The sequence below is a fragment of the Caenorhabditis remanei genome, chromosome I (genome assembly GCF_010183535.1).
Source record: "Caenorhabditis remanei strain PX506 chromosome I, whole genome shotgun sequence".
NCBI classification, from domain to species: Eukaryota; Metazoa; Nematoda; class Chromadorea; order Rhabditida; family Rhabditidae; genus Caenorhabditis; species Caenorhabditis remanei.
In genome coordinates this window covers 4,376,578-4,400,556 of record NC_071328.1, presented here as the reverse complement: position 1 = coordinate 4,400,556, position 23,979 = coordinate 4,376,578, and the positions used below count along the sequence as shown (strand labels likewise).

The 23,979-nt window shown below is 38.2% G+C and overlaps 8 protein-coding genes across 8 annotated transcripts; 4 read left to right on the top strand and 4 right to left on the bottom strand.

Annotated features, from left to right (window-relative positions):
* Nucleotides 1–1,143: 1,143 nt before the first annotated feature.
* Nucleotides 1,144–3,518, bottom strand: GCK72_000701 (uncharacterized protein; the record flags this gene model as incomplete). The annotated part of the gene is made up of 5 exons (XM_003109236.2): nucleotides 1,144–1,324; nucleotides 1,372–1,956; nucleotides 2,079–2,597; nucleotides 2,684–3,277; nucleotides 3,325–3,518. 5 exons carry the CDS (start codon nucleotides 3,516–3,518, stop codon nucleotides 1,144–1,146), a joined length of 2,073 nt encoding a protein of 690 aa, XP_003109284.2.
* Nucleotides 3,519–4,252: 734 nt separating this feature from the next.
* GCK72_000700 (uncharacterized protein) lies at nucleotides 4,253–4,668 on the top strand (the record flags this gene model as incomplete). The annotated part of the gene is made up of 2 exons (XM_003109146.2): nucleotides 4,253–4,297; nucleotides 4,342–4,668. The coding sequence occupies 2 exons, from the start codon at nucleotides 4,253–4,255 to the stop codon at nucleotides 4,666–4,668; spliced, it is 372 nt and encodes a 123-aa protein (XP_003109194.1).
* Nucleotides 4,669–6,965: 2,297 nt separating this feature from the next.
* Nucleotides 6,966–10,778, top strand: GCK72_000699 (uncharacterized protein; the record flags this gene model as incomplete). Its single annotated transcript, XM_053722625.1, has 8 exons — nucleotides 6,966–7,004; nucleotides 7,230–7,336; nucleotides 7,390–7,467; nucleotides 7,517–7,689; nucleotides 9,995–10,110; nucleotides 10,167–10,434; nucleotides 10,483–10,604; nucleotides 10,656–10,778. 8 exons carry the CDS (start codon nucleotides 6,966–6,968, stop codon nucleotides 10,776–10,778), a joined length of 1,026 nt encoding a protein of 341 aa, XP_053591270.1.
* Nucleotides 10,779–11,318: 540 nt separating this feature from the next.
* On the top strand, nucleotides 11,319–12,243 carry GCK72_000698 (uncharacterized protein; the record flags this gene model as incomplete). The annotated part of the gene is made up of 4 exons (XM_003109408.2): nucleotides 11,319–11,384; nucleotides 11,465–11,767; nucleotides 11,822–11,964; nucleotides 12,030–12,243. 4 exons carry the CDS (start codon nucleotides 11,319–11,321, stop codon nucleotides 12,241–12,243), a joined length of 726 nt encoding a protein of 241 aa, XP_003109456.2.
* Nucleotides 12,244–12,447: 204 nt separating this feature from the next.
* On the top strand, nucleotides 12,448–13,141 carry GCK72_000697 (uncharacterized protein; the record flags this gene model as incomplete). The annotated part of the gene is made up of 3 exons (XM_003109364.2): nucleotides 12,448–12,488; nucleotides 12,533–12,710; nucleotides 12,761–13,141. The coding sequence occupies 3 exons, from the start codon at nucleotides 12,448–12,450 to the stop codon at nucleotides 13,139–13,141; spliced, it is 600 nt and encodes a 199-aa protein (XP_003109412.1).
* Nucleotides 13,142–13,364: 223 nt separating this feature from the next.
* On the bottom strand, nucleotides 13,365–14,994 carry GCK72_000696 (uncharacterized protein; the record flags this gene model as incomplete). The annotated part of the gene is made up of 5 exons (XM_003109358.2): nucleotides 13,365–13,478; nucleotides 13,528–13,905; nucleotides 13,957–14,518; nucleotides 14,599–14,740; nucleotides 14,898–14,994. The coding sequence occupies 5 exons, from the start codon at nucleotides 14,992–14,994 to the stop codon at nucleotides 13,365–13,367; spliced, it is 1,293 nt and encodes a 430-aa protein (XP_003109406.1).
* Nucleotides 14,995–15,763: 769 nt separating this feature from the next.
* Nucleotides 15,764–16,744, bottom strand: GCK72_000695 (uncharacterized protein; the record flags this gene model as incomplete). Its single annotated transcript, XM_003109081.2, has 4 exons — nucleotides 15,764–15,858; nucleotides 15,912–16,270; nucleotides 16,325–16,387; nucleotides 16,632–16,744. The coding sequence occupies 4 exons, from the start codon at nucleotides 16,742–16,744 to the stop codon at nucleotides 15,764–15,766; spliced, it is 630 nt and encodes a 209-aa protein (XP_003109129.1).
* Nucleotides 16,745–16,965: 221 nt separating this feature from the next.
* On the bottom strand, nucleotides 16,966–18,681 carry GCK72_000694 (uncharacterized protein; the record flags this gene model as incomplete). The annotated part of the gene is made up of 7 exons (XM_003109160.2): nucleotides 16,966–17,121; nucleotides 17,165–17,518; nucleotides 17,561–17,727; nucleotides 17,775–17,902; nucleotides 17,951–18,066; nucleotides 18,318–18,437; nucleotides 18,490–18,681. 7 exons carry the CDS (start codon nucleotides 18,679–18,681, stop codon nucleotides 16,966–16,968), a joined length of 1,233 nt encoding a protein of 410 aa, XP_003109208.2.
* Between the last annotated feature and the right edge of the window lie 5,298 nt (nucleotides 18,682–23,979).

Here is a 23,979-nt window from a genome sequence, read left to right as displayed (position 1 = left end):
AAAAGAATATCGATTAGTTCCATACTTGAGAATACTTCAGTTTGGACACGCAAGGGAAAACTAGAAAGTTTCATAGTTTTCATTCTGAAATAATGAAGAATTAAATAGAGAAAAAGGTTGGAAAAAAGAGAGATTCAAAAAAATCAATAAGCTGAACAAGGAGTGAGTCGTGTGTGTCCTCATCTCTGTCACGTCGTCACCCTTCCATTCCCACGACAATCTATCCTGTCATCGTAAGAAACACACGGTCTCATTAGAGCAAATATGGTCCATCGAAGACAATACGATACAAATCTGAGAACAAGAAGCCATCATCAACAGATCCACCAACCCCATTTTCGACATGATCTCGCTTTGAATCAGCCATGAAAATTTTGAAATTTTGATGGAGTTTTTTATAGTGTTAAGCCTTTGAGGTTGCGTAATTTTGAAGTTTCAGATCGAGTTTTTAGTAAGACCTTCAGGGATATCGTCCATATAAAATATATGGTCGAACCACTCAGATGTTGTCTTTTAAGCTGTCCATTTTTACAGTTTACTGCTTTATGATATCTTTCGGAGGTTTTGAGATACACGTCTTGAAAGATGATAAATTTATAACTGATAAATTGATGAACTCCCCAAGTACGTTTCCAGTTATTAATTCCAACTCTATTGTTGTTTTCCGATTTCTTAATGAATGATTATATGAGCCTGATTCTCATTTCCGTATCACATCAAAAGATATCAGATCACTGTAGTCACAAGATCGCTCCAGCGAAATGAAGACTCACAAAAATGTATATTTTCAAGATAATTTAAGGGAAATTTCATTAAGAATTAGTTATCCACAGTCATACCATAATTACATGAAACTACTGATCACCAAAGGCAGCTGATCACTAACTTTTGTTATAATTAAATCTGACACTATAAAGACATATTTTTTGGTGGATCCTGGTAAATCTGGAGGCGTGAAAATAGGAATTCAATGGAATTTCAAATGGAAGTTATGTCTAAAGATTCAATACAGCTTGACAGATAAAAATTCATTAAAAAGCAGTGTTTGAAACAGCTATTAAGGTGTTCATAACAATTTAAGTTTCAGAATGCTGTCGCCTTAAACATGCAATTAAGGGCAAAAACAGTAATTGACGTATTTTTTCAGTAGAATCTCTTGAAGGGGCGTTTCTCCAAAAACTCTTTTTCAGTCATATTCCACGCGGCAAAAGTGAAATTATTCTCCGTAACCATAATGGATGCCACGTGTTGGTCCGAATCTCTAACAATGTAATTTCGACTGGTGAACTTATGAATTCCCCAAGTGTGTTTTTGATGGGGATCTCTGAAAAATATTAAGGTTATGAGACATCAACTCAACTATGGACTTACTTCTTAGCGAATTGATAAACTGGCAGTTGATCAGGTAAGTCCAGGCGATTAATAGGAAAACTATTCCTTATTTGGTTTGGCTTGATAGGGTGTCCATATCGACAGACAGTAATACTGATATATTCCAAATTCTGATATCCTTCATTTGATCTCCACTTGTTCATAAATTGGATGATTGCGGTATCGCTGATAATTCCATCGTTAATAAACAACTGTCTTCCTTCGAAATTGGATAAAATGTCATCAATCGAGCGATTTGCACTACCAATATGTAACACTTTCGTCCTAGCAAATTCCAAATTTCTTCCAAGCAAAACGCTGTGAAACTCAGATAGTGCCATAAAATCCTGATTAGGAGAGATCGTGAGAAAGTTGTGGAACTCAGTTACTCTTATGTGAGAGGATAAATGTGTGCTACTGATATTCTTCAGTTTTGAAAATGGTGGCATCAGGGTGTTAACATTCAACTGATATTCGACGGATGAGCCGAATAAATCAAGGAAGTAATTGTGGATAGATGTAAGTAGTGTTTCTTGACGTTCCGAATCGTATAGTATCATAAGTGGATGATTTATGGATGGCATACTGAAAGGAATGAAATAAACGCAATAGGGAATTCGTATACTAGAAATGAACTTTATATGGTAGTGACAAAGAACACTTTTTATGTCACACGTATCAATTTATTCACTCTCTTGCTTACTCACCTTACTTGTAAATCCATTCCGACAAGTTTCATTGGGATAAGTGGACGACCTCTGAGTTCATGTCTCCACCTGAGACTCATAAATGGATCGTCTCCACTACTGGATGATGAGATATTGATGCACGATTTGTGCATCGACTCATAAGTGATCGTGAATATCTTGTCGAGACGGTTTCTACTCAGAGACTTTATAATTCTAAAAAATTTCTTAGAGCAAAAAGCCATCATCAACAGTTCCACCAAATCCATGTTCGAGAAGATCAATCTTTGAACTAGCCACGGCATTTTTGAAATTTTGATGGTGTTTCTGATAGGCTTAGTTTTTTGGGTTGGAGTTCTCTGGAAGATTTTCTGAATTTTTCCTCTCATAACCTCCTCTTCAGTCATTTTCCATGAAGCAAATTGGATTCCTTGAGTTGTGATGTTTAATGATGCCACGTGTTGATCAGCATCTCGAACTATGAAGTTTCGACTTTTAAATTCTTCTATTGTCCAGTCGCATTCATCCTCACTTCCGCTTCTGAAAACAGGAGCTCTTTTGTTTTCTATCTAGAATAACTAAGCTGTGACTACCCAAACCATAATAATAACCCTATCTCACTCTACCTTCTGTCATAACGATAAACCGGAATCTGATACGGATAAAACTGTTTGATGTCAATATTTCTCATTACGTTTTGTGGATTTAGATTGATTTTCACAAAGCTACGTATACACAAGTACTCCAAATTTTGATTTGCTTGACTTGATTTCCAGTTATTCAAAAACTGAATGACATCATCATCAGTGAGTGTTCCCTCACTCATAAACAGATGTCTTCCCTTGAAATTATTCAAAATTACTCCAGCTCTACTGTCCGGGATCGATATATCGAGAACATTGGTCTGAGCCAGTTTCAGATTACTTTCATATTCAAAACCTCCATGTGCGTCCAATCGAATATATTCCTGCGAGGGTGAAACAGCTAAGTACCCATTCAACAGTTGTGCAGCTGTTGCATTACTCCAGAAACAAAGATCACTATTCTTGATATTCCTCAGTCTTGGTATGTAGTTCGTGTAGTTCGAGGAATCATTTCTTAAATGATACTCAATAGATGATCCGAAAAATTGGCTGAAATAGTTGTGGATTTTCTGTAACATTCGCTCTCCGTTTTGCTGATTGCATAATATAAAGAATGGGTGATTTCTGGTTGCCATGCTGGAAAATATCTGGTTTATAAATGACTTGCTTCATGAAAAACTTACCAACAATCAACATCGATTCCAAACAGATTCATTCGAACGATAGGCCGGTTTCTACCTTCTTCTCTTGGTAGTAACTTCATAAACTCCTTGCTATTACTGTTAGAAGATGAAATTCTAACATTATCTGGATTTGAGGAGAAGTATGTGATTGAAATGATCTTATCAAGTCTCGATTTCATTGTTGATTCTATCATTTCTTTAATCTTTTTCGAGCAAAAAGACAGAAAAAGGATATCGATTAATTCCATACTTGAGAATATTTCAGTTTGAACACGCAAGGGAAAACGAGAAAGTTTTATAGTTTTCATTCTGAAATAATGAAGTGATATAGAATGTGATATAGAAAGGATTAGAAAGAAAAGAGAGATTCAAAAAAATCAATGAGCTGAACGAGGAGATGTAGTGAGTCTTGTGTGTCCTCATCTCTGACACGTCGTCACACGTCCATTTCTATGACTATCTATCCTTTCGTCTCATTAGAGCAAATATGGTCCATCGATGCAGTACGGTACCAGAGTTGTGCGGAATTCCGACTATCGATTTCCGGATAAGAAAAATCACTTCCGCACAACTCTTTAACACATTCTAATGAAAATCTCTAATTTCTTTATGAAAATTTCATTACACGCACCAACTTCATCAAAAAGTCTATTGAAGAAAGTGGGTGGAGTCTTGTTTGCCGAAGCCAGTCGTGTCTGGTAACATTCATTTGAAAATGAACAAAAACTTTTTCAGAATTTTCATGATTTCAAACTGTCTGGTTTCGTTCTGAAACCTTCCAAACCAAAAAAATTGTTTTAAAAATCCCAATTTTTCGCCGCGTGACATCTTCTCATTTCCTTTTTTCTTCTTCCCCCCGCCAAACTATTCTTCCGGTTTATCAAAATTCACTTCTAATTTATCCGAAATTCGAAAGTTCGACTGGAAAATGAGTGAGAAAAAACAATACATCTCAACGGATCCTGCTGACAAGGTATGCTCATAAAATCAATCAATAATTCCTAGTCTCCCTTGTAGATCAAATTCCGTGCGGACCCTCAAGAAGAGCAGAAGCAATATCTGAAGATAACGAATAAGAGTGAAATGAAACAAGCATTTAAAGTGAAATGTACTCGGAATGATTTGTTTCGTATCAAACCGTCGACGGGCATTCTCGATTACAATCAATCATTGACAATTGTTCTCATTTATAGAGGTGGACAAGAGAAACTTCCAGCGGAAGAGAGACATCACTTTGGTATTTATCATATTCCGGCACCTGAAGGATGTACTTGTGAAGGCGCATGGGCTGAACATTATGGACCTCCACAGGGAGAGCACAAGTTAAGAGTCATTTGGGAATAGTATCCATTTGTGATAAATAAATTGAGTTTTGAGATTTTTTGTTTGTGTTTAAAATTTCAGATATTCTGTTTCTGGAACACCTGGCTTTTTTGGTGATGACTTTTTACAGAGTAGTCTTTTCTCAGAAAATGAGGTTTTCTGAAAGGTGATATGAAATCCCGAGTTATGTACAGTACCGCTCAAAACGTTATCAAGTTTGGCTATTTTCGGTGGAGAATGATCAACTTTGAGAGTGTATTTCGGTGTCACCTGATTGTCCGACAAACTTTATTTTAAATGGGTTGGATAGACCAAGAATAGCACATAATTTTTGTAGTTGACCATTTTTGTAGCAACACTATCTTAAAATTTACAGGTAATCAAAGCCGTTTCTCTCTGAAACCAACCAGTGCAAATTAGCGAAAATTTGGGGCTTTTCACTTTGACAACCTGTAACTCTCATGGTAGTGTCCTACAAAAAATGATCAACTATAAAAATGGTGTGCTATTTTTGTTCTGTTCAGCCCTTTCAAAATTGAGTTTATCGAACTATTAGATCACACCGAAATACACTGTCAAGCTTAGTGATTTTCAACTGAAAACAGCCAAAGTTGATAACCTTTTGAGCGGTACTGTAGCTGTTATTAGGATGGTCATTGTGGTTTTGAATAGTTTTTTCTGGAACTAAAAACACGGAAATTGGAAATTCTGAATTGTTATATGTAACATATATCTGGAGCATATATATCTGAAGCAAAATGTTATTTTCCCCCAGTCTTACAGTCCAGAATCATTTCAAAATTAAAACCGGTTTCTAAAACTCTGCTCACCAAACTCAAAGAAGGTTTAAGTCTTTAAAATGAGGGTTGCCAAGGAAAGCGTTGTTATTATTTGATTTGCTACGAGACCCTTATGAGACTTGCATCGTTCTGTGAACAGACCGTGGAGATGGTTAATCCTGATTACTTGTAGTTAATGGACTACAGTAATTCAATCATCAAAATTGGATGATTTTCTTGAAAAGGTCCTATTTTATGTGTGTTCTTCTGAGTGTCATGGTATTCGAGTTATTTTTGATTCCGGATTTCGAGATCTGAAACCTGATTCCAAATTAGATTGTCAGATTCAAAAAGCTGAATTCAAAAAAGTTTACTTATTACAAGCATTATATAGAAATGATTGTTACTTTGAGCTTTTGAGAATAGAACACCTGGATCCGCTCTGCAAGTTTTGAAACATTATTCCAGGGTTCTGAAATTCAAGATGATATCGGAGAAATTGAAATCCTGAGCTCGAAATGTGATTTATACAAACCAGGGCCAGAAAAACTGGATTCTTCAAAAATTTCAAAGACATTTACAAATTTTCGGAAGATCGAATCTGACTCAATACAAATATCAGAAGGAAAGTGTGAATATCAAATCAGAAGTTAAAAATAAAAGCTCAAAATTATAATGTTAACTTCACTCCCGTGCGAAGTTATTAATCAAGATTCAGAATCTTCATTTCCCCGATTGTCAGTCCATAGTTCATCATCTCTCAAAAAATTATTATCTAGTACTCATTCTCCAATTTATCTGTCTGTCCGTCCCTCTGTTCATCCAGATGTCCCAACCTCTTCCCGAAATCTCATAGCTTCCCTTTTCCTTTCCAGAAAATGTTTCTTCTCTCAAAAATGCCAAACAGAAGAGTTTCTCAAGACGATAAACCACCAGGAATGGTGATAAAATTGGAAATTCTCAGGAAAAAAGAGAGAAGAGATGCACGGTGAGACAGGAGAATAAAACAAATGGAATTATAGATGCAAACTGTATATTCCTTCTTCTTTCTTTTCATTCTTTCTTCGATTTTTCTTCTTCTTCTCAAAAAGATGGCTCTCTACTTGAATTTTCGGAGGCTTCGAGCAGCAAAGGTTAGTGGAGTTTCTCTGATCCACGTTTTCATAGAAAATCGTGGATTTTCTATTTTTTTTCTTTCAATCGAAAAAATTCTTATCGTGAAACTAAGAAATCCACTTCATGAGGGCGCCAGCTAGAGTAAGTTTGGTGTCACTGGCGTGCCTTTGACGCGTTACTGTAGCTACAGTAATCCAATCAGAACAGTTTCAATGTATGCGATGACATCGTTAATCCCCCGCATACGGAAGTGTAATCTGAAACGAAAAACTGGTTGGGATCACCTTTTGAACTTTTTTTAAAATCAAATGGATTTTTTGGTTTTACTTTATTGATTCCACGCTGCCAAAAACAAAACTATTGAATTGTCATCATCGGACCGAACTCTAATGGAATTCTGCTCATTTCCAGAAAGTGAGAGTCATGTTCAACATCTTCTTCGTGATGGCTGCGATGGTTTTGGTGAGTTTTAAGCGGTTTTTGAGGTGGAGAGTGCTTGAAAAAAAAACGGAAAAAATGATGGTCAAGGAGAGGAATCGAACAAAAAACCGTGCCCGCGATAGTGCAGCGCGCTACCGGCTGCGCCACACCATCGCAAACTGATTCACTCTCTCTAGGGCCATGATAAGCGAGCTCTCGCCACCGTTTGTTTACAATATGACTCAAACGAAAGTTGTTGAGTTTCAGATGATCCACGCTGCAAATTACTGCATGAAAGAGGAGGATTTGACCGATGACAAATTTTACGATGAGCTCCAAACTAATTTGTTCAAGAATCAGCAGCATAGAGTGGTGTAAGATCCTTGAATATTCCGAAAATTACTGATTCAAAACGAGTAAATTTCAGAGAACTCGAGTGCCCAGACCTGAAAGATAATTCTACGTGCCTCTATATTGTTGATAGAATAGGATATTCTGGTGATGGGTAGGCAAACCAAATTTTGGTTTCAATTTCATCAATTTTTGAATTTCAGATCTTGGTTTGTTGCTAGATTCCTGACACCCGTCCCATCCCTCACCAAAGGATTTCTATCGGTTTCACTGCTTTCCAAGCCAGTTTTCAAGACAATGAGCACGGTGGATACTGCTGTTTGGCCAGTTGATATTGGAACCATGGATGCTCTCACCCCGAATGCTTATGAATTGAGTAGGTTATTCACATGAAAAATTATGCTGAGAAGCAGAAAATGAGAGAGGAAAAAACAAAATGCAGGAAAAATCCGCGAAGTTTTCCATCCTCCCTCTCGCCTCCAGTGTCTCCAACAACTCGCTTCTCTCTCTCTCTCTTCAAAAAACTTGGCTGCTGTCGCCATTTCACCACAAATACAACTGAGTTATTTCACCGCGTTCGTGGTGTAATCACAGGTAAACCGCTAAGTCCCAAAAGCGTGTTGTTGGCGGCTGAAAAAGCGCTAGCGGCTTAATAACGGCCCAATAACCGGTGAGCGACCGCCAAAGTCCCAACGGCGGCTTAATAACCGATGAGTGACAATGTTGCGGAACATTACAGAAGTTGTGTTAGAGATGGAATTTTGAGAAAATATTTTAGGAGGTGGGTCCAATTAGATAGATGATTCATTCTTTATTTCGTTTTTTTCATAAAAATGGATTTTATTTTTGGCGGCTTAAAAACGGCTTAATGGCGGCTGAACAGCCGCTGGTGGCTAAATCACTGGCCAGGAACGGGCTAATAACCGGTGAGTGAACCGCTGACGGCTAAACGGCGGCTTAATAACCGGTGAACGACACTGTTCCGAGAAAGAGTTTGAGTTGGAATTTCAAGAAACTATCGCACTGATGGATAAATTTGGAATCTAATTTCTATACTTTTTTCTTCCTAGATTGTTCCCCAGTGACTAATTCATCATACAAATAAGGGGCTATAACCGTGAAACCTGTAATACAGGAGCACCTATTATGAAGAGTTTGAAGCATGATACATATCTCGAATGGCATCTCAGTTACGAACTTTTTTTCAACTGATGAAATATTTCATTTGTATCAAGCTATATTTTGTCAGTTGGGAACTTTTTAGTATCTCTTCTTAGAACCAAGTTATGCTACGTTGAACTTGTACATCTGGATGCGTCTCTATCACAGAGTATACGGTAGTTCAAATTCATGTTCAAAGTTACTGAAATGTGTCTCTTTTGCAACTCGGTTTTAGTCTATTTAAAACTTTTTGGCGTTCACTACTTTTCTCAACTATCTTCCCTTTTTCGACATGCCTTCAACGTTGAAGTTTCAATCCAAGTCGCCGCTTTCAACGAAAAGCCGCAACGACACTCCGCTATTCCGGTGTTCGCAGTAAATCTTAACCAGCGTCGCTCGAATTATTTTTCAGTAAAAACGTTTATTTTTCTTCGATTTTCATGTGTTTCTTGGTAATTTTTTAGTTTGTTACATTTCGTTTAAGTAAATGATCAATCTTAATTACTATCCGCTTACTACCCGTTGAATAATTACTCCATTATTCGTTTCTAGGCTAATCGATACAACTTGTGATGGCGTCGGGCGCCTCAACGCAATATGGAGGATGTTTTCGCTATCGGAGGACAGAAAAGGTTTGTTATCTAATGAATCTGATTATAATTCTATGTTGTTTAACTATTCTTTTTCAGAATCTGACGTCTTAGCGCCTGAATAAAGCAACAGACGCCAGTCATAACTGCCAAAACGTTCTCGATGAGAAATTCAGAGACAACGACGACGTTTTTTCACATAAAATAAAGGTATTTTTGATTCTCTATAAAAGAAAATAAGCGTAGTTATTTAGGGCAAAACATCGTCAAGTGTGCTCATAATAGGGATCGAACGCCTGTCTCCCCCCAAAGGACTTGTTACACTATTCAACGAAATTCAACAAGCTAAAGAAGAAATCTATGTGAGTAACTATCGGCCTTCGAGCAAATTTTACCTATTTTATTTCAGATTTGACGAACAATCTTCACCAAAAAAGGATTCTTTCGATCGAAAATCAAAACACCGATTACACAATTTTACACTTGGAACGAGGCGATGAGAAGCGAAAGGGAACAAGTCAAATGGAGTCAAAAGCCAAGAATATTTTAATTTCTATTTTTCTTCTTTCTTCCTATTTAATTGTATTTTTGTTTTTTTTCTTTTAATAAACAATAATTATTCAACCATGTGTTCCGAAACTACCGGGGAAAGGGGCCTATCGGGAAAGTGCGCCGGGTGAAAGTTGGCCCGGTGGCGGCTAAACGTTGGTCCGTCGACTGCTAAACGTTGGTCCGTCGGCGGCTCGCAACTTCAACCACCGTATGTTCGCCGTTGGGCAACTTGCGCGCCGCCGCCGGCCCGTTTTTGGGACTTAGCGGTTTACCTGTGATGGTCAGCATGGATGCCTTCCAAGCATTCGACGGGGGTTCGATTCCCCCCGAACGCAGATTTATTTTTTAATTTTTCATTCTTCATTTCATCAATTTCAGCATCCCTCTTCACAAGTGGACACTATCCGCTGAGTACTGAAATTTCTGGAAATATTACGTTTCTTGGAGTGGCTACTGGTGGATTGATGTCGTTTTTGGGGATGCATTTTAAGAATGTTAGTCTTATAGTTTTCAGATCAACTTTTCTATTTCAAGACTGATTTTTTTTCAGCTGAATCTCACTGGAATTGATATCAACCCACAATCTGAGTACTTGGCGAAGAAATGGTTTGGATACAAGGATCGAGAAAATTCTAGAATTTTGATTGGAGACGGAGCAGAGTATATCAAGGAAATGGCTAGAAGAGGTGAAAATTCTGACGCTGTTTTGATTGATGCATGCCATAATATTGAGCCAGAGGATGGTATTTATTGTCCGGTCGAAGCATTGAGAACTCCTGAATTCTTGGATAGTCTTTCCAGAGTTATTGGGTCTAAAGGTACAGTAATCCAAATTAATTTCAGATTCTTAACATTAATTTATTCAGGAATCACCACATTCAACTTGTTTAATCTCTACAATAAATCGGGAGGATATGAGAAAATTTGGGAGAACTTCAGTCAACACTTCGTTGATTGTCATCTCACTAGAAATGATATTGGAAATGCGGTAAGTCTGAAAATATCTGAAAAGTTAGATATTTTGAAATTGCTTTTTTAGTTTTTGATGTGCTCCAACTACAAGCTTGATCGCAGTAAAGTTGATATTCCAAAGACGAGAGAATTCTTGAGGCAGTTGAGAATTCAAGGATTCATGGTGAGAATTCTTGCGTCATTCCTATAAAAATTTGTCATCACATTCCAGAAAAAGCTTCTTTGAAGGATGAAACAGCTGCTGGAGCATCACTCTCTTCGATTGATTCAAGTGCTCTCTATAAATCAAAAAACCCTTTGAACCAGCTGTCCCTTCGGTCAACCCCTTTCCCTCCCTCCCTCATTTCTTCACATTCTTTGGATGCTCCTCTATCACTTTTTCTTCTTCTAAACAAAATGATTATATTTCCTTTGTTATTTCTACTATTTTCTTTAGAATCCGGTATGTTTTCTTCACTGGTTTTCATCTTTTTTAATAAAGAACATTCATTTTCCTATTTAAAAATGTTAATTTTTGCTGCAAAAAAATCCGAAAAACTGAAATTTTTCGAGTCTCCGCAAACACTACGACGCAAACTTGCGTACTTTGGACCCAAATTTTTTTGTTTTTTTGTTTGCTTATTTGTAGCCAAGATGTCTGATTTGTGATCTGATAACGGCTGGTGTTTTAGTATTACAAAACAAAAAAGCAGGTGAAATAATTGTTAAATAAATATTCTAATTTTCAGCTATGGGTGATAAAACCTCACTGACAATTCATGGAGTCACGGATACGCTGAAAGAAGATGATAAGAAAGTTAGTTTTGCAAAACAAAATTTTGTCTATTATTCACCGAAATTCTTTGTGAATTTTTCATTAAAAACATAAAATTTCAGTACTCCGACGCTCTTAAAATCACCGGTGAAGTTTTCGCAGAAGTCGAAGCGATTTTCAACGATGAAAACTACGCGAGTCGTACCGGATGGTTTAAAGATGAATCAAATGACGACGGGGACATTGTCTATGCAAAAGATACTCGTCACGGACGAATGGTCACAATCACGACAGAACTTCCAATGCCAGCAGATTTTGTGATTAAAGAGACGTGGGAGGGGATGGAAACTCTGCCGGAATGGAATCAGAACATCAATTTTGCCGGAATAATCGCTTCGCCAACACCACAATTCGATATTGTGACGGTAAGAAAGAATATGCAAATTTCGTTTTCTTTTTCATGAGAAAACTCTTTTCAGTACGGCAACAATGACGTTTTGGTGGTGAGCGGTCGCGAGTTTGTGTCGGCGAGAATTTGGAGAAAAGTTGATGATGGTTATATTCTGGCCTCCAGAAGTGTCACTGTTCCATCGTTTAAATCAAAGCATAAGGGAAAAGTTCGGTGAGAAATTAAATTAAATTTTTGAAAAATAAAAAAGTTTTTCAATTCTGAATTCCTTGTTTCAGTGCCCATCTCCATCTTGCTGGAGCCCGATTCCGTCCGAACCCAGCTAACCCTGAGACCACTTTGACTGATGTCGTGATGCTTGCCGATTTGAAAGGATTTCTGCCGAAAATGATTGTGAATCAAGTGATCGGACGAGTCATGCTCATGGATACTGTCACAAATCGTCGTCATTTCCATGATTTGAAAGCGAAACGGGATGAGAAGAACGCTTGAATAATAAATTTAATATAATATTTTTACTGGTTTTTAGAACGATTCTTGTCTATCTATTTGTCTGTGAAGAAATCATGTGCCTTGCTTACTATAAAAATTATTGCATTTTTTTAATAATTGAAACGTGAATCTTTTCAAAGAAAATCTGAAGAAAGGTCAGTCAGACCCGAGCTTCAGTTATTACGCAATTCAGTTGTCGACGAAATGGGAAAATCAAAATCCGGCGAGGGAAATAAATGGTTGAAGTAAGTGACGAAACTTTTTCTTTTTTCAAGAAAAACTCATTCAGAGATCGCGCTGAATTCGATGAGGAAATCCTGGGATTAGCCGACGATGCGAGTATCATTTTTGAGAATACTGGAGATCTTCTCAAAAGTATGAAGAATTTCGCGGCGAGCGTCGGAGAGGCGGAGAAGAAGCATCCGTATGGAAAAGCGTCGTATGCTGCAAAGACTTACGCTGGTGGAGTGAGTTGTCGTCTGAAAACTTCGGTTCCTCAAAGTAAATTTGAATTCAGTTCAAAAACTCGGCGAGTTCATTCAGTCGTTCCGGTGATCAATTCGATAAGTTGTACGCTGCTTGTGCCACTTTCCGAGAGCACATCAGTTCGGTGATCCTCGCCAAATTGATGAGTTTCAAAGATGTTGAATGTAAGGATTGTGATCAGCAAATGACACTTTTGAAGAAGGCTCAAAAGGACTATGCGAACAAGAAGAATAAGAAGAATCCGGATCAAGTACTTGTCGATGCAGCTGAAGCAAGTTTGAAGAAATACCTTGAAGATGCGAAGGGCACATTGGCCAAGTTCAATAAGACAGGAAGCGAGCTGTTGACTCAAATCGCTGCTGATATGAAGACTGGATTCGATGCTTATTGTGAGGCTGGATCGAATGCATGAGACCCCGAAGAGCACTTACTTTGTGATTAATGAACAGTCTTTTTAAAAAAATGAGTTATAAGTGGAAATGCATAAAAATGATAATGAGGAAGATGGAGGGAGAGACAACAAAATGCAGTTGGGGTACAGTAGGACTCCTACTGTAGGAGAGAAAAAATTATGAACAGAATCATTGAAAAATATACAAAAATGATACAGGATGAGGAAAAAGAAAAAACATGTTTTAATAGTCTACAAAAGTCCAGGACTCGTCGAGCTCGTCCTTTTTGGAGCAGTCTTCCGGTCGTTGTGCTTCAATGATAGCATGTACTTCGGATAGATCACACATCGGGCGGCTCTGAAATAAAATAAAATATGAAACAGTTCTTGAAACTAAATTCTCGTGCCCCGATTCTATTGATATTGTTGTAGTCGTCGACAACAAACGGCGCCAATGCGATCAGATTATGATGTGGATCCATATATTTCAGTTTTCCCGGTGGCATTCCAATGAAAACACATAGATAAATGACTGCATCACAGAGAGTCACCCAGTCACGATTCAACGATTCCTTTGTCCATCTCTCACGGATGCACAAGTCGTGATGAGAAACTGATTCTGGCGGACGGAAATTGAAGATGACACTCAACAAATGAACCAATTGAAGAGTGTTCGTGAAGGCGGCGAATGGTGGATGAAGTTCCAATGGGAGACTGATGGTTCCGTTGGAAAGTTGATTTGCGAGTTTCGCGCGGAGTTTGTCGTTGATGTAGGAGTTTCGAATCTAAAATTAAAACTACAAGTTGTATTTCTCGCCATTTTTCTTAAGACTTACAGCAATTCTGAGTCCTTTTTGCAATTCTGAATCGTTTACCATCGCCCAGTTCTTTGAATTCGCCTTCAACGCGACACTTTCCACGTTAACATCATAAACTTGAACTGGGAATATCCGACAAGCATGGATGCAATATTGAAGTCGTATCTTGGCAACTTCATCTTCAAGTTTCGCCAATCTCGCTGCTTTCTCTTCTTTTTTAGCCGCAGCTTTTGTTAGATAATTAGTTTGAGACTGGAACACAGCTTCAAACTGAGATGGCTTTGATTGTGGAGTTGCGTCAAGTTTATTAATTTCATTTTGTTTCATCGCAATCCTCATCTTGGCATTTTCAACGAGCACTCGAAGCTTTATTAGCCTTTCCTCTTTGATTGATATCTGCTCTTTTAGGGATTCCGTCGGATCGATAAAAGCCAGAACTTCAGCTTGAAGGCGTTCCTTTTCCTCATATCGTTGTGTTAGATTCTCTCTTCGTGAGTATAATTTCAGCTTTTCTAATGTACATTTTTTACACCAACAATTGATCTTCTTGTTGCAGTTCTTACAGATCATTCTTCTTGTGCTGAAAATGTTCAATATTTAGAAAACATATTGCAGATGAATTATATAGGCCTAACTTCTAATAACTGATAGCTACCTAACCTGGATGATGTGGCGACGACGACTCCGCCACCGCTGCCGCCAATCGACGATTTCTTCGTCTGAATCGTATCGATTTTCGTCAGCACACCCGGCGGAGTGTGAGCGTGGTCTGTCGGCGAGCCGATGCCATCCGCTGTGATTCCTGACAACAACCAGGTCATTGTCATTTCCATTTTTTTTTTTGGGGAATTTATTATTTATTTTTTTGGAAGCTTTGGAAGCAGAGGTGAATAATAAATAGCTAGTCTATATCTATGGCTATAGGATGAATAAATGCATTGATTCCGAAGGATACTCACCTGGGATAGGTACACCTGTCACCGTATGAGAATGCCTGCGTATCCTATGTAAAACTACTGGAGATGACTTGCTCTCGACTGCACGCAGACTATCCATTCATTTATTGATTTGTGTGCGTTGGCCGAGAGTTGTAACCTCACTGCCAGCGTCTGCAAAAAGAGAAGAGTATTTAAATGGTTGCTAATTCTAAAATATTGCTAGTTGAATACAAACAGAACGGGTGAGGAAGAGTACTGTGCTTACTGTACTTTTCTGAAAATAGCAATAGAAAACTTAATTTCAGTGTATAAGTGAGGATACTATTCAGAATTCATTCAGAAATCATTTTGCGTATATTTTTCAATTTTGAAAAATAGTATCAGAACTAGATCACCTTCAGAATTCAATCAATCTGATACTTTTCTGTGATCACGCGCGTAATTTCGGTCGAAGCGGATGCACTTTTCCGTCGTGGTGTTTGCAGACGCAGTGAAAATTTCATGAAATAATTTCTTTTTCATATTGGAAACTTCATTCGAATTAAAGTGTCTTTTATGCATATTAAAGTGCTCTCCTGCATTTTATTAAAATGCAAAATGTAAAATTTTAATTCGGACTATTTCTTCGTGAATAGGTGCATTAAATTCTATTTAAATTGCAATTTTATTCAAGTGAGCAATGTGGACAGTATCCAAAGCAAAAAATAAATACAGGAGAAGTACAAGATTTGTTAAGGCGGTTTCAGATTAAGTAGAACAACAATAAAGCTAATATTGCTATAATATGCCTTGATTAGAGTATTTTAAGTATAATCATGACTAGCATGGAATCAAGTCGTGGATCACAGGGGACGGGGTTATGAAATCAAATCTCAATATGAGATAAATTATGGGAGTTGAGCGTTTTTCGAAGACAAGAATTCCTCGAGCATCACTTCTTCTTGTTGAGCTTTGACAGCATCTTCTGGACGAGAACGGAGGGCTGAAACTAAAAAAATTAAAATAATGATTAAAAATGAAAGAAAATAATCTTACAAGTCAAAACACTGGGAGATTCACATTCGATTTGAACAATAGTGGCAGCAGATCTCGCTTGTTGTCGAATCAAATCAACTTCTCCCTCGGTATGAGCCACCTCACAAAGAGCTTCCAAATATGTCATCGCTTGCTCTGTTTGATTACAGAATCGAGCCAATTTCGTGATCTGTGCGTTAATTTCTCGAATTTTCTTATCGAATTCTGCGGAATTTCGAAGAAATTCATCGATTTCCATCACGGCGTCAGCCTTCTCCTTGCACATTTGTTGACAACGCCCCATTCGAGTACTACAGAGATTAGCGAGTCGACCGCCTTCCGCTCCATTCTCCTCCACTTCGGTTATCAGATTTTGGAAACTGAAATAATAGAATTTGAAGTTTAAAACAATGAAATTGATAATGAAAACTCACTTTTGTAATAACTCATTTCCGGCGGAAGTGTTTAAAATTTCATTGACTGATTCGGTGGAAACTCTGAAATAAGATAATGAGTTAATAGAAAATTTCAGATAGAAAAGAAAACTTGCTCAGAGCTCCAGAATATCATTTTTAGAGCAAATTTGATAGAAAATGTGAATTTTTTGAATTCTAACCGTGGAATTTCGATAAAACTGCGTCATACAGAGAAATCGAATGGTTTTAGAGGTTTTATGCAAATTTTTGTGACTGTTTCATGCGTATTTTCGTATTTTCAGTGAACATTTCATCGAATACTCACTTTTGTTGCGCTGCCATATTCGCCGTCACATTCATTCGAAGCTTCTCGACACCGGTGCTCAATTCTGCTTGTACACTGCTAAGTGTATCTCTTAATGTATTAAGCATCTCCATCTGAAATTCGAAAATTCTACTAAAATTGTTTTTTAAAAGAACAATAAAAATATGAAAAGCGGTGATAAACCGTTCAGAATCAAATGCCATTGAAAAAAAGAAAAGAAAAACTCGTTTTATGTACAATACAAATTACAAATCTATTTGTGACTAGAATTGGGAAGCAAAACCTCGTGTTATGTAAGTGAAATGGTGGAAAATGAGAAAATAACAATAAAAATCTAGAAAAAGTCATCTGAATCTGAATCATCTTGAGATGTATCTTCGAATACTGCCAATTCAAGAAGATTCGCGGCGTACGGACGTTGAGCAACTGGGAGAAGCATCATTCTTGCCATTTTCACAAGATCCTCGTCGATTCGTTCGTTTTCGTTTTTCTGGAAATAAATTTATAAATATTTATGGAATAAAGTGACTCACCACAATTTTTGGCGGATTTTCATCTAAAATCCGTGGTACAGTAATCGGATGCTCTCCTTCAATATCCCATGGAAAAACATTCGTGTACATTTCAATGACAATGACTCCAAGACTCCAGATATCAGATCTCCTTCCGGCGATATCTCTTCCAAGTGATACTCCCGGATCGGTATATTTCGGAGTTCGCCCCTGCTGTCCGGCTCGTGTTTTCTTCAACGATGCGAATCGACTCGAACCGAAGTCTGCGATTTTTATAAGACGTTGAGATTCGTCGTTTTTCAGAAGAAGATTCGCCGGCTTTAGATCTTGATGGATGATGTTATTCGAGTGAAGAAAATCGAGTCCTTCGAGAATCTGAATTTATTTTGCAAATTATTTAATTAAATGAATACTAACCTGTTTCGTGTAAGTTTTCACTAGTTCGTGGTACATCGCTCCGAAATTTTCAAGATGTTCCTTCAACGATCCGGAATGCATATATTCCATAAGAATATGAATGTCATTCGTTCCAGAAGGTTCCACAATGAACAGATATTTCACGATTCGTTCGTGTTGCAGCATTCCTGAAATTAATCATTAAAAATTTGATTTAAAAAATTCAAAAACTCACTGAGATAATCGATATCAGCCTCCTGCGGAAGGTGTCGTCCGTGTTTTTGAATAATTTTGACTGCATAAGTTCCTCCTTTTTTCGACAGAGCAACGTAGACAGATCCGAGTGTTCCTTCTCCAAGTTTTCTGCAAGAATATTAAAATCATTTTTCGAAAAATAAATGAATTTCTTACCGTCCGAGATTATATCTTCCTGGAAAACTACGGATTTTTTCCGAGTATCTGCTTGTTGTGCTCTGAAGTCCGTACGATTTTCCAGCGAGTGATCCGGCATTGCTTGATTGACCAATCTGTAAAAAAAACTATGTTTATTTTTTTATTTTTATTTATTTGAAAATTAAATTTTAATTTTAAGTTCAAAAACTTCAAAAATAAAATAAAAAGACAAAGAGGTCTCGCCACGAAAAACAGAAATTCCACCTTGCGCCTTTAAACCTACAGTACTATAAGTATTTATTTTTTTCATTTGTTTCAGCGACTTTTTTTTCTTTTTTTCAAAGCTTTTCTTCAATTTAAACAATAATAATTTTCAAAATCTCACCGATAATTTGCCAATTTCCAGTTCTGGAACTGGTTTCATACTTCCAGAATTCACATGCGTCACCGAATTTTTCTTGCAATTTTGAAGTAAAAACTCTACGACTAGTTTTTTGCCGTTGTGCTAAAATAGAACTAATTGGGAGTGTGTTCTTCCGTTTTCTTTTGAAAATTACTTTAATTGCTTCATCCAGCTTCGTCTGTCCATCAACGACCAATTGGTACTTTCCCATGTCGTACAAAATATCGAAATCATTCAAAATCGTTGTCGTCCTCAGTTTATGCGCCAATTTGTTATAATCATGACATGCTCTCGCCAGCACTTCCACTTTCTCCTTCGATTGTTCGTGTGTTGATGGGACCGCCATTCCGATTTAATGTCGGAAACCGATGACTTTTCCTCTTTTTCGTCTTCTTCTGATTCTCCCGAATAACCATTACATTACGGGGAGTAGTGGATGGTGTGAGTGCGAGTAGCCACGAAGAAAGACGAAAAAAGAAGACAAGTTTTGAGGTGAGGGCACCTGGAAAATAGTAGAATAGCCATGTATGTGGAGGCACAAATAGAGACGAAAAAGAAGAAAGTTTTTTTGGAAAAAAAGAAAAGGGCGAGGACCAAACCAATCGAAGTGAATTCGTGTGCACGCTTCCGTCCAACAGAAGCCGCTTAACATAGCCCCCTCTCCCCGCTGGGGCTCTCCATCTAGTAAGTAAACGAACCCTACACGAGAAAAGCGTCCGTCTGTGTATGCTGGCGTGTTCAACGGGCGTTTGGTATTCCTTATGAACTAAATGGATGGTCTGTCTTATCAGCGTTATGATGACTATAACTTTCGCTGCTTAATGTCGTGTGGCGTCAATGTCTCAGACTTATCAGTGGAAATGGACGAAATAAAATCGGAAAAGAGATTATAGAGAGCAAAAGTACTCGGAAACAATGAGAGATTTTCGTGTGACGTAACATGATGGATTCAGATTTAGATTCACATCTAAAGATACGAATTCGATTGATCTGATTCGATTAGCTCTCTGGGTGGGCAACCGGATTGATGACGAATGACTATGAATGTATCAATGAACGCCTACTAGAGCAGTCAATTTGATCAAGCAATCTTGCGAACTTTCGCACATTTTGTGTTTTAGAATTAGCTCTGTCTGATTCTCAAATTTCAATTTCGCTGATCAAAGTACTGGGTGATCACTTCGCAAGTTGAGCACAAGAACCTACATTCAATAAGGTGACAGTGCTCACTATTTGAACTTGTTTGAACTTTTGTTTGATCTACAGACCGCCCAGTGTTGCACCCCATCACCGCCAACAGCTGCAACTGTTTCATCTTTTCTCCAGATGTTTGCTGCTTCCAACACTCTTCTTGCCACCGAGAGACACACTTGTTCTTTCTTTGAATGATTGACTACTTGAAATCGAATTCGTCGAGAATACACCTTATCAATCGCCCGCACCTGAGGGAAGTCTCGTCTCTCGATCCTGTGTGTCTATGAATGAAGAGGATGAGTCTCTGATTTCGAAAAAAAACACTGGATAGAGACGCAAATCATTCTCGTTTCGACATTAACTATATCCTCCCCTCCACCCTTCTCTTCATTTCTACGACGACGTAATCATTCTCCTTTTCTGAGAAATGATTGCGCCAGAAGCCATTCCCATCGTTTTGCCACAAAGTTTGTATGTCTCCGGCACTTACATCGTTGGCAATTCCGTTCGTTTGCAAATCGACTTGTTCGGTTTTTCTCTTCTTTCCAAATCTTCCTCTTCACCTTACTTTCGTTTCGTTTCGGATTCCGAGGACGTGTCGGTTCTTGGTATATGTGTACATGCCCAGTTTGGTAATCAAATGAGATTTCTTTCCTTGTGTGTGTTGGTTAGGCCTCAGCTAAAGTGCATCTGTACGACGAGACAAGGATATGTTTCGTTCCTCCGTTCGTGTCCGACCTTGGTGTCTCCCTCCACGCTTTTTGCCACGTCTTCGTGTGTCACTCAAAAACGAACGAAGATGTACAACACCATCGTTTTTCGTTTTACTTTCTGCAGTGAAATTGAAATTTCGAAGGTTTCCAAATGACCGGATTCCATAGATCTCTGGTTTTGGCATACTGTAACTCATAATTTCGAATGAGCAGAGTCTCAATCAGATTAGTATTTTACTCTCACCCATTACATTAATTGTGAAGGACATCAAAAAGAAAGAAAAAAACTTGAATGGATATACACTCTTGAAAGTACATGCCTCTGGCATTATGCCAGAACATTTTCCGATTGAAACGATGAGACACAGTTCATCAAAGATCTCATTAGTGACGTCGCTTACTACATATAGTTGAAATACTAATCGGAATTGGTGGGCATCGAAGGTTTACATAGGTTTGTTAGGGGTGCAAAAAAGTTGTTTCTACATATGCTGTTTGCACAAGCTGTTCGTTTCGAAAAGCTAACAGCACACACTTTCATAAAAACTGCTCATATTGGCTTCTGCAGATGGAAATGACTTTTGATAATTGGAAGTTCTTGATCCCAGAAGTATTCGAAGTTCGGAAGCTTCAACTTAGCGTGAAGATTTACGTAGAGCTTGTAAATCAACACGAAGAAATTAGAAGGCGTGTTTCTTTGGTTTTCAAACTTTTTCAAATATATCCGTCTCCTGAGTGCTCTGTACTCTCCTAGCTCCTTCACATCTGGCTCATTACATAAATGTCTCTCATTTCCTCTTGCTCCCCAAAAAACTTATGACTGGCACCTGCTGCAGGACTCCACACCACCATGTTCCATCTCTCTCCCTAAACCAAAATCCTCAACACTCCGCCCCCTCATCTCGTATGCGGTGTTGCGCAGAAGGTACGCACACAGATGTTGCGCAGTTCGGTGTCGCATTCTTCCGTCCTTCTCCTCTTCCTTCGTTTTCTTCTTTCTTCCTCAACGCAATCACCTCTTCTCCGGTCGACTGCGGTCAAAGGAGGTTGAGCAGTGTTGAGGTCCCTCCCACCCATCTCCTCCTCTCATCCAATTCATTTACAATACATTGTCGTCTCTTTTTCCTTTTTTCTTCTCTCCCCCTCAAACCACACCAATCATAATTTCGATTGCCGAGTGAGCCTCTAACCAGTCATACAGACAAAACGGTCATTGTCTTTTTTCCATTTCTCCAGTCGGGTCGATGCCCTTTTCATCTTGACATCGCCTTCTTTCTATTGTCTATTTGCCGGTATTCAGACCTCACCTATTTGCACTCCGACGCGTGTTGTTTCGGGTTGTTACATCTCACACCTAATCCAAAGCAATGGTGATGATAGCTATCTTCAGTTGGAAACAAGTCATTGATCTATCTATGTCTTTATGTGATAACGGTTTCGAATAGGTGTGGGAAACCAAAGAATGACTAATGTATTTTGGGTTTCTAACCCAGTTCAGTTCAACAAATCAAATAGTAGAATTTGTGTACTCACCTGGAGAACCTGGAGAACCAAAATGGCCATACCTGTTACATTCCTTCGAATGTAAAAGAAGTTGATTCTCAATTTAAATCTAGGCCAACTTCAAGTTCTCATTATCCTTCTATAGTTTCATCTTTTAATAACACCTTAGTCGGTGTTCGGATTCTTGAAAAACGCCCCCACACCTCCCGAAATAAAAAGGAAAAGGTCAACGAACGGGGAAGACTGTTTGGACACGCTGACCGCAAACACTTTTGGAACTCCGCCGCCATGGCTTAACTCTTTTTCTATTAATGTTCGCACCTTGATGTTTCAAATTTCACTACAAGTGAGATCGTTTCTCCCGTTTGGATATCTTAGAACGCTTGAAGATTACGCCTGTTGAAAAAATACAGTAAAAAATGGTTAGTCTCCAATATATTCTTTCTCCCCTACTCAATCCCACTCTGTTCATTTCCACCACTCGTGTGAATCTGTTTGAACAGTGGCGCCGCGGCTCGTTTCTTTTTCTCCTCTCTCGCCGTTTCGGACCCGTGTTGGGGATGGAATTGATGAAGATGAAGAAGAAGCGTGTCGTTTTGTCGGTAGCTATGCTGCTAGTTCATCGGCAAATAAGCATGCTTGTCCTACATTATGTTCTCATGGATGACAATCCTTTTTTGTTCGGCGTGTATATGTATAGCGTCATAATAATAATAGGCAGTTCTCCTTTCTTCTTAAAAGCGAAAGTTGTTGAAAAGAGCATTTGTTCGACATACATATATATTGTTAATCTAGATTCGAAATCCCCTATATCATTGTACAACACAAAGAAAAAAGAGAGGGTTCGCTAGTAGCATCAACCCGACCCCAACCATGATGCTTATCTCTGCCGCCTTATTCTTCTCCTCCGACCTCTATAGTAGGCAGTAGACGAATATGCGTAAAGAGAACCCGGTTTTTTTTGTCTTGTCTTTCTACCTCAACCTATTCATCTAGAAACGGATTCTTCTTCCATCGTTATCAGGCGTACGTTCCTCATTTTGTTTTGAATACCGTATCGATATCATCCAGTTCTCCTCCATCTCTCCTGATACAAAAAACATTCCATTCCGTTAAGTGCGCGTAAATGTTGCGATCACTTGCCGTCGTTTTATAGCTTTCCCTTTTCAAGTTCAGTTCAACTGATGATGGGAGAAGATACGTTTTTGCGGGTGTTTATACACAACAAATGAATGGCTTCTTCTCTATTCAAAACCACACCATATGCTTATCTGTGGAAGATCAAGGGTTAGGGAGAGTTGTAAAGACGCAGATGGAGAGACAATGATGGGGAACGAGGTCAAATTCGAGCGACCCGACCTATCATAGTGGTCCGGATTATCAGTAGATAGAAATCTAGAGAAGATTCTAGAGGAAATGAAAAGAGAAATGTAGTCAATATACGGAATTGAACCGATAGTTGAGCTGATCTACAGTAGATCATCTACTAAAGACTACTAATACACTGTTCTAATTAAATATAGTGGAAAATCTCTTTTTCGTTCTTCTTTTTTCTTCCCTAGGCTAATTAAATATAGTGGAAAATCTCTTTTTCGTTCTTCTTTTTTCTTCCCTAGATTTTCAAGAAAAAGGTTTTTCGGATTTTTTTTCCGAAATTCCGTTTTTTTCTCGAATTTCTGTCTTTTTTTTTCGGATTTTAGCCTTCTCCGGAGTCTTGTCTTTCCCAGATTTTAGGTCTTCCACAAATTTTGAAAAATTTGATACGACGATTTTTAGCACATCCGTTAATTATAAAAATTTTTTAGAATTTTCTGAATTAGCGGGAAAAAATCTGCAATAAAGGTTTGGATTTATCCAACTCTTGTGTTTTGTCTGAAACGTTCCTAATTCTATTTTTGAAACTCTAGGTTCCCGTTCTTTTTGGCACTTGTTCAAAACTTGAGTGAAGATACAGAATCATATTTTCAGCAATATGGAATTTCTCTATCTACCATTTTGACTAATAAATCCTTTTTGTCACCCACGCATCATGCTTCGAATGCGAATCGATGTGTTTATTATATAAGAATAATCACTATTATAACAGTCGATCATCTTCCTCTCCTACTCCTCGATATACCACTGGTCACCACCCAAAACCACAACCAACCACCACCAAAAGCTGAAGAAGACAGAGACGAATTGTTTACAAGTGACATGTGTGTCTAAGTCTCATTCACTTTCCATCTCTCGCT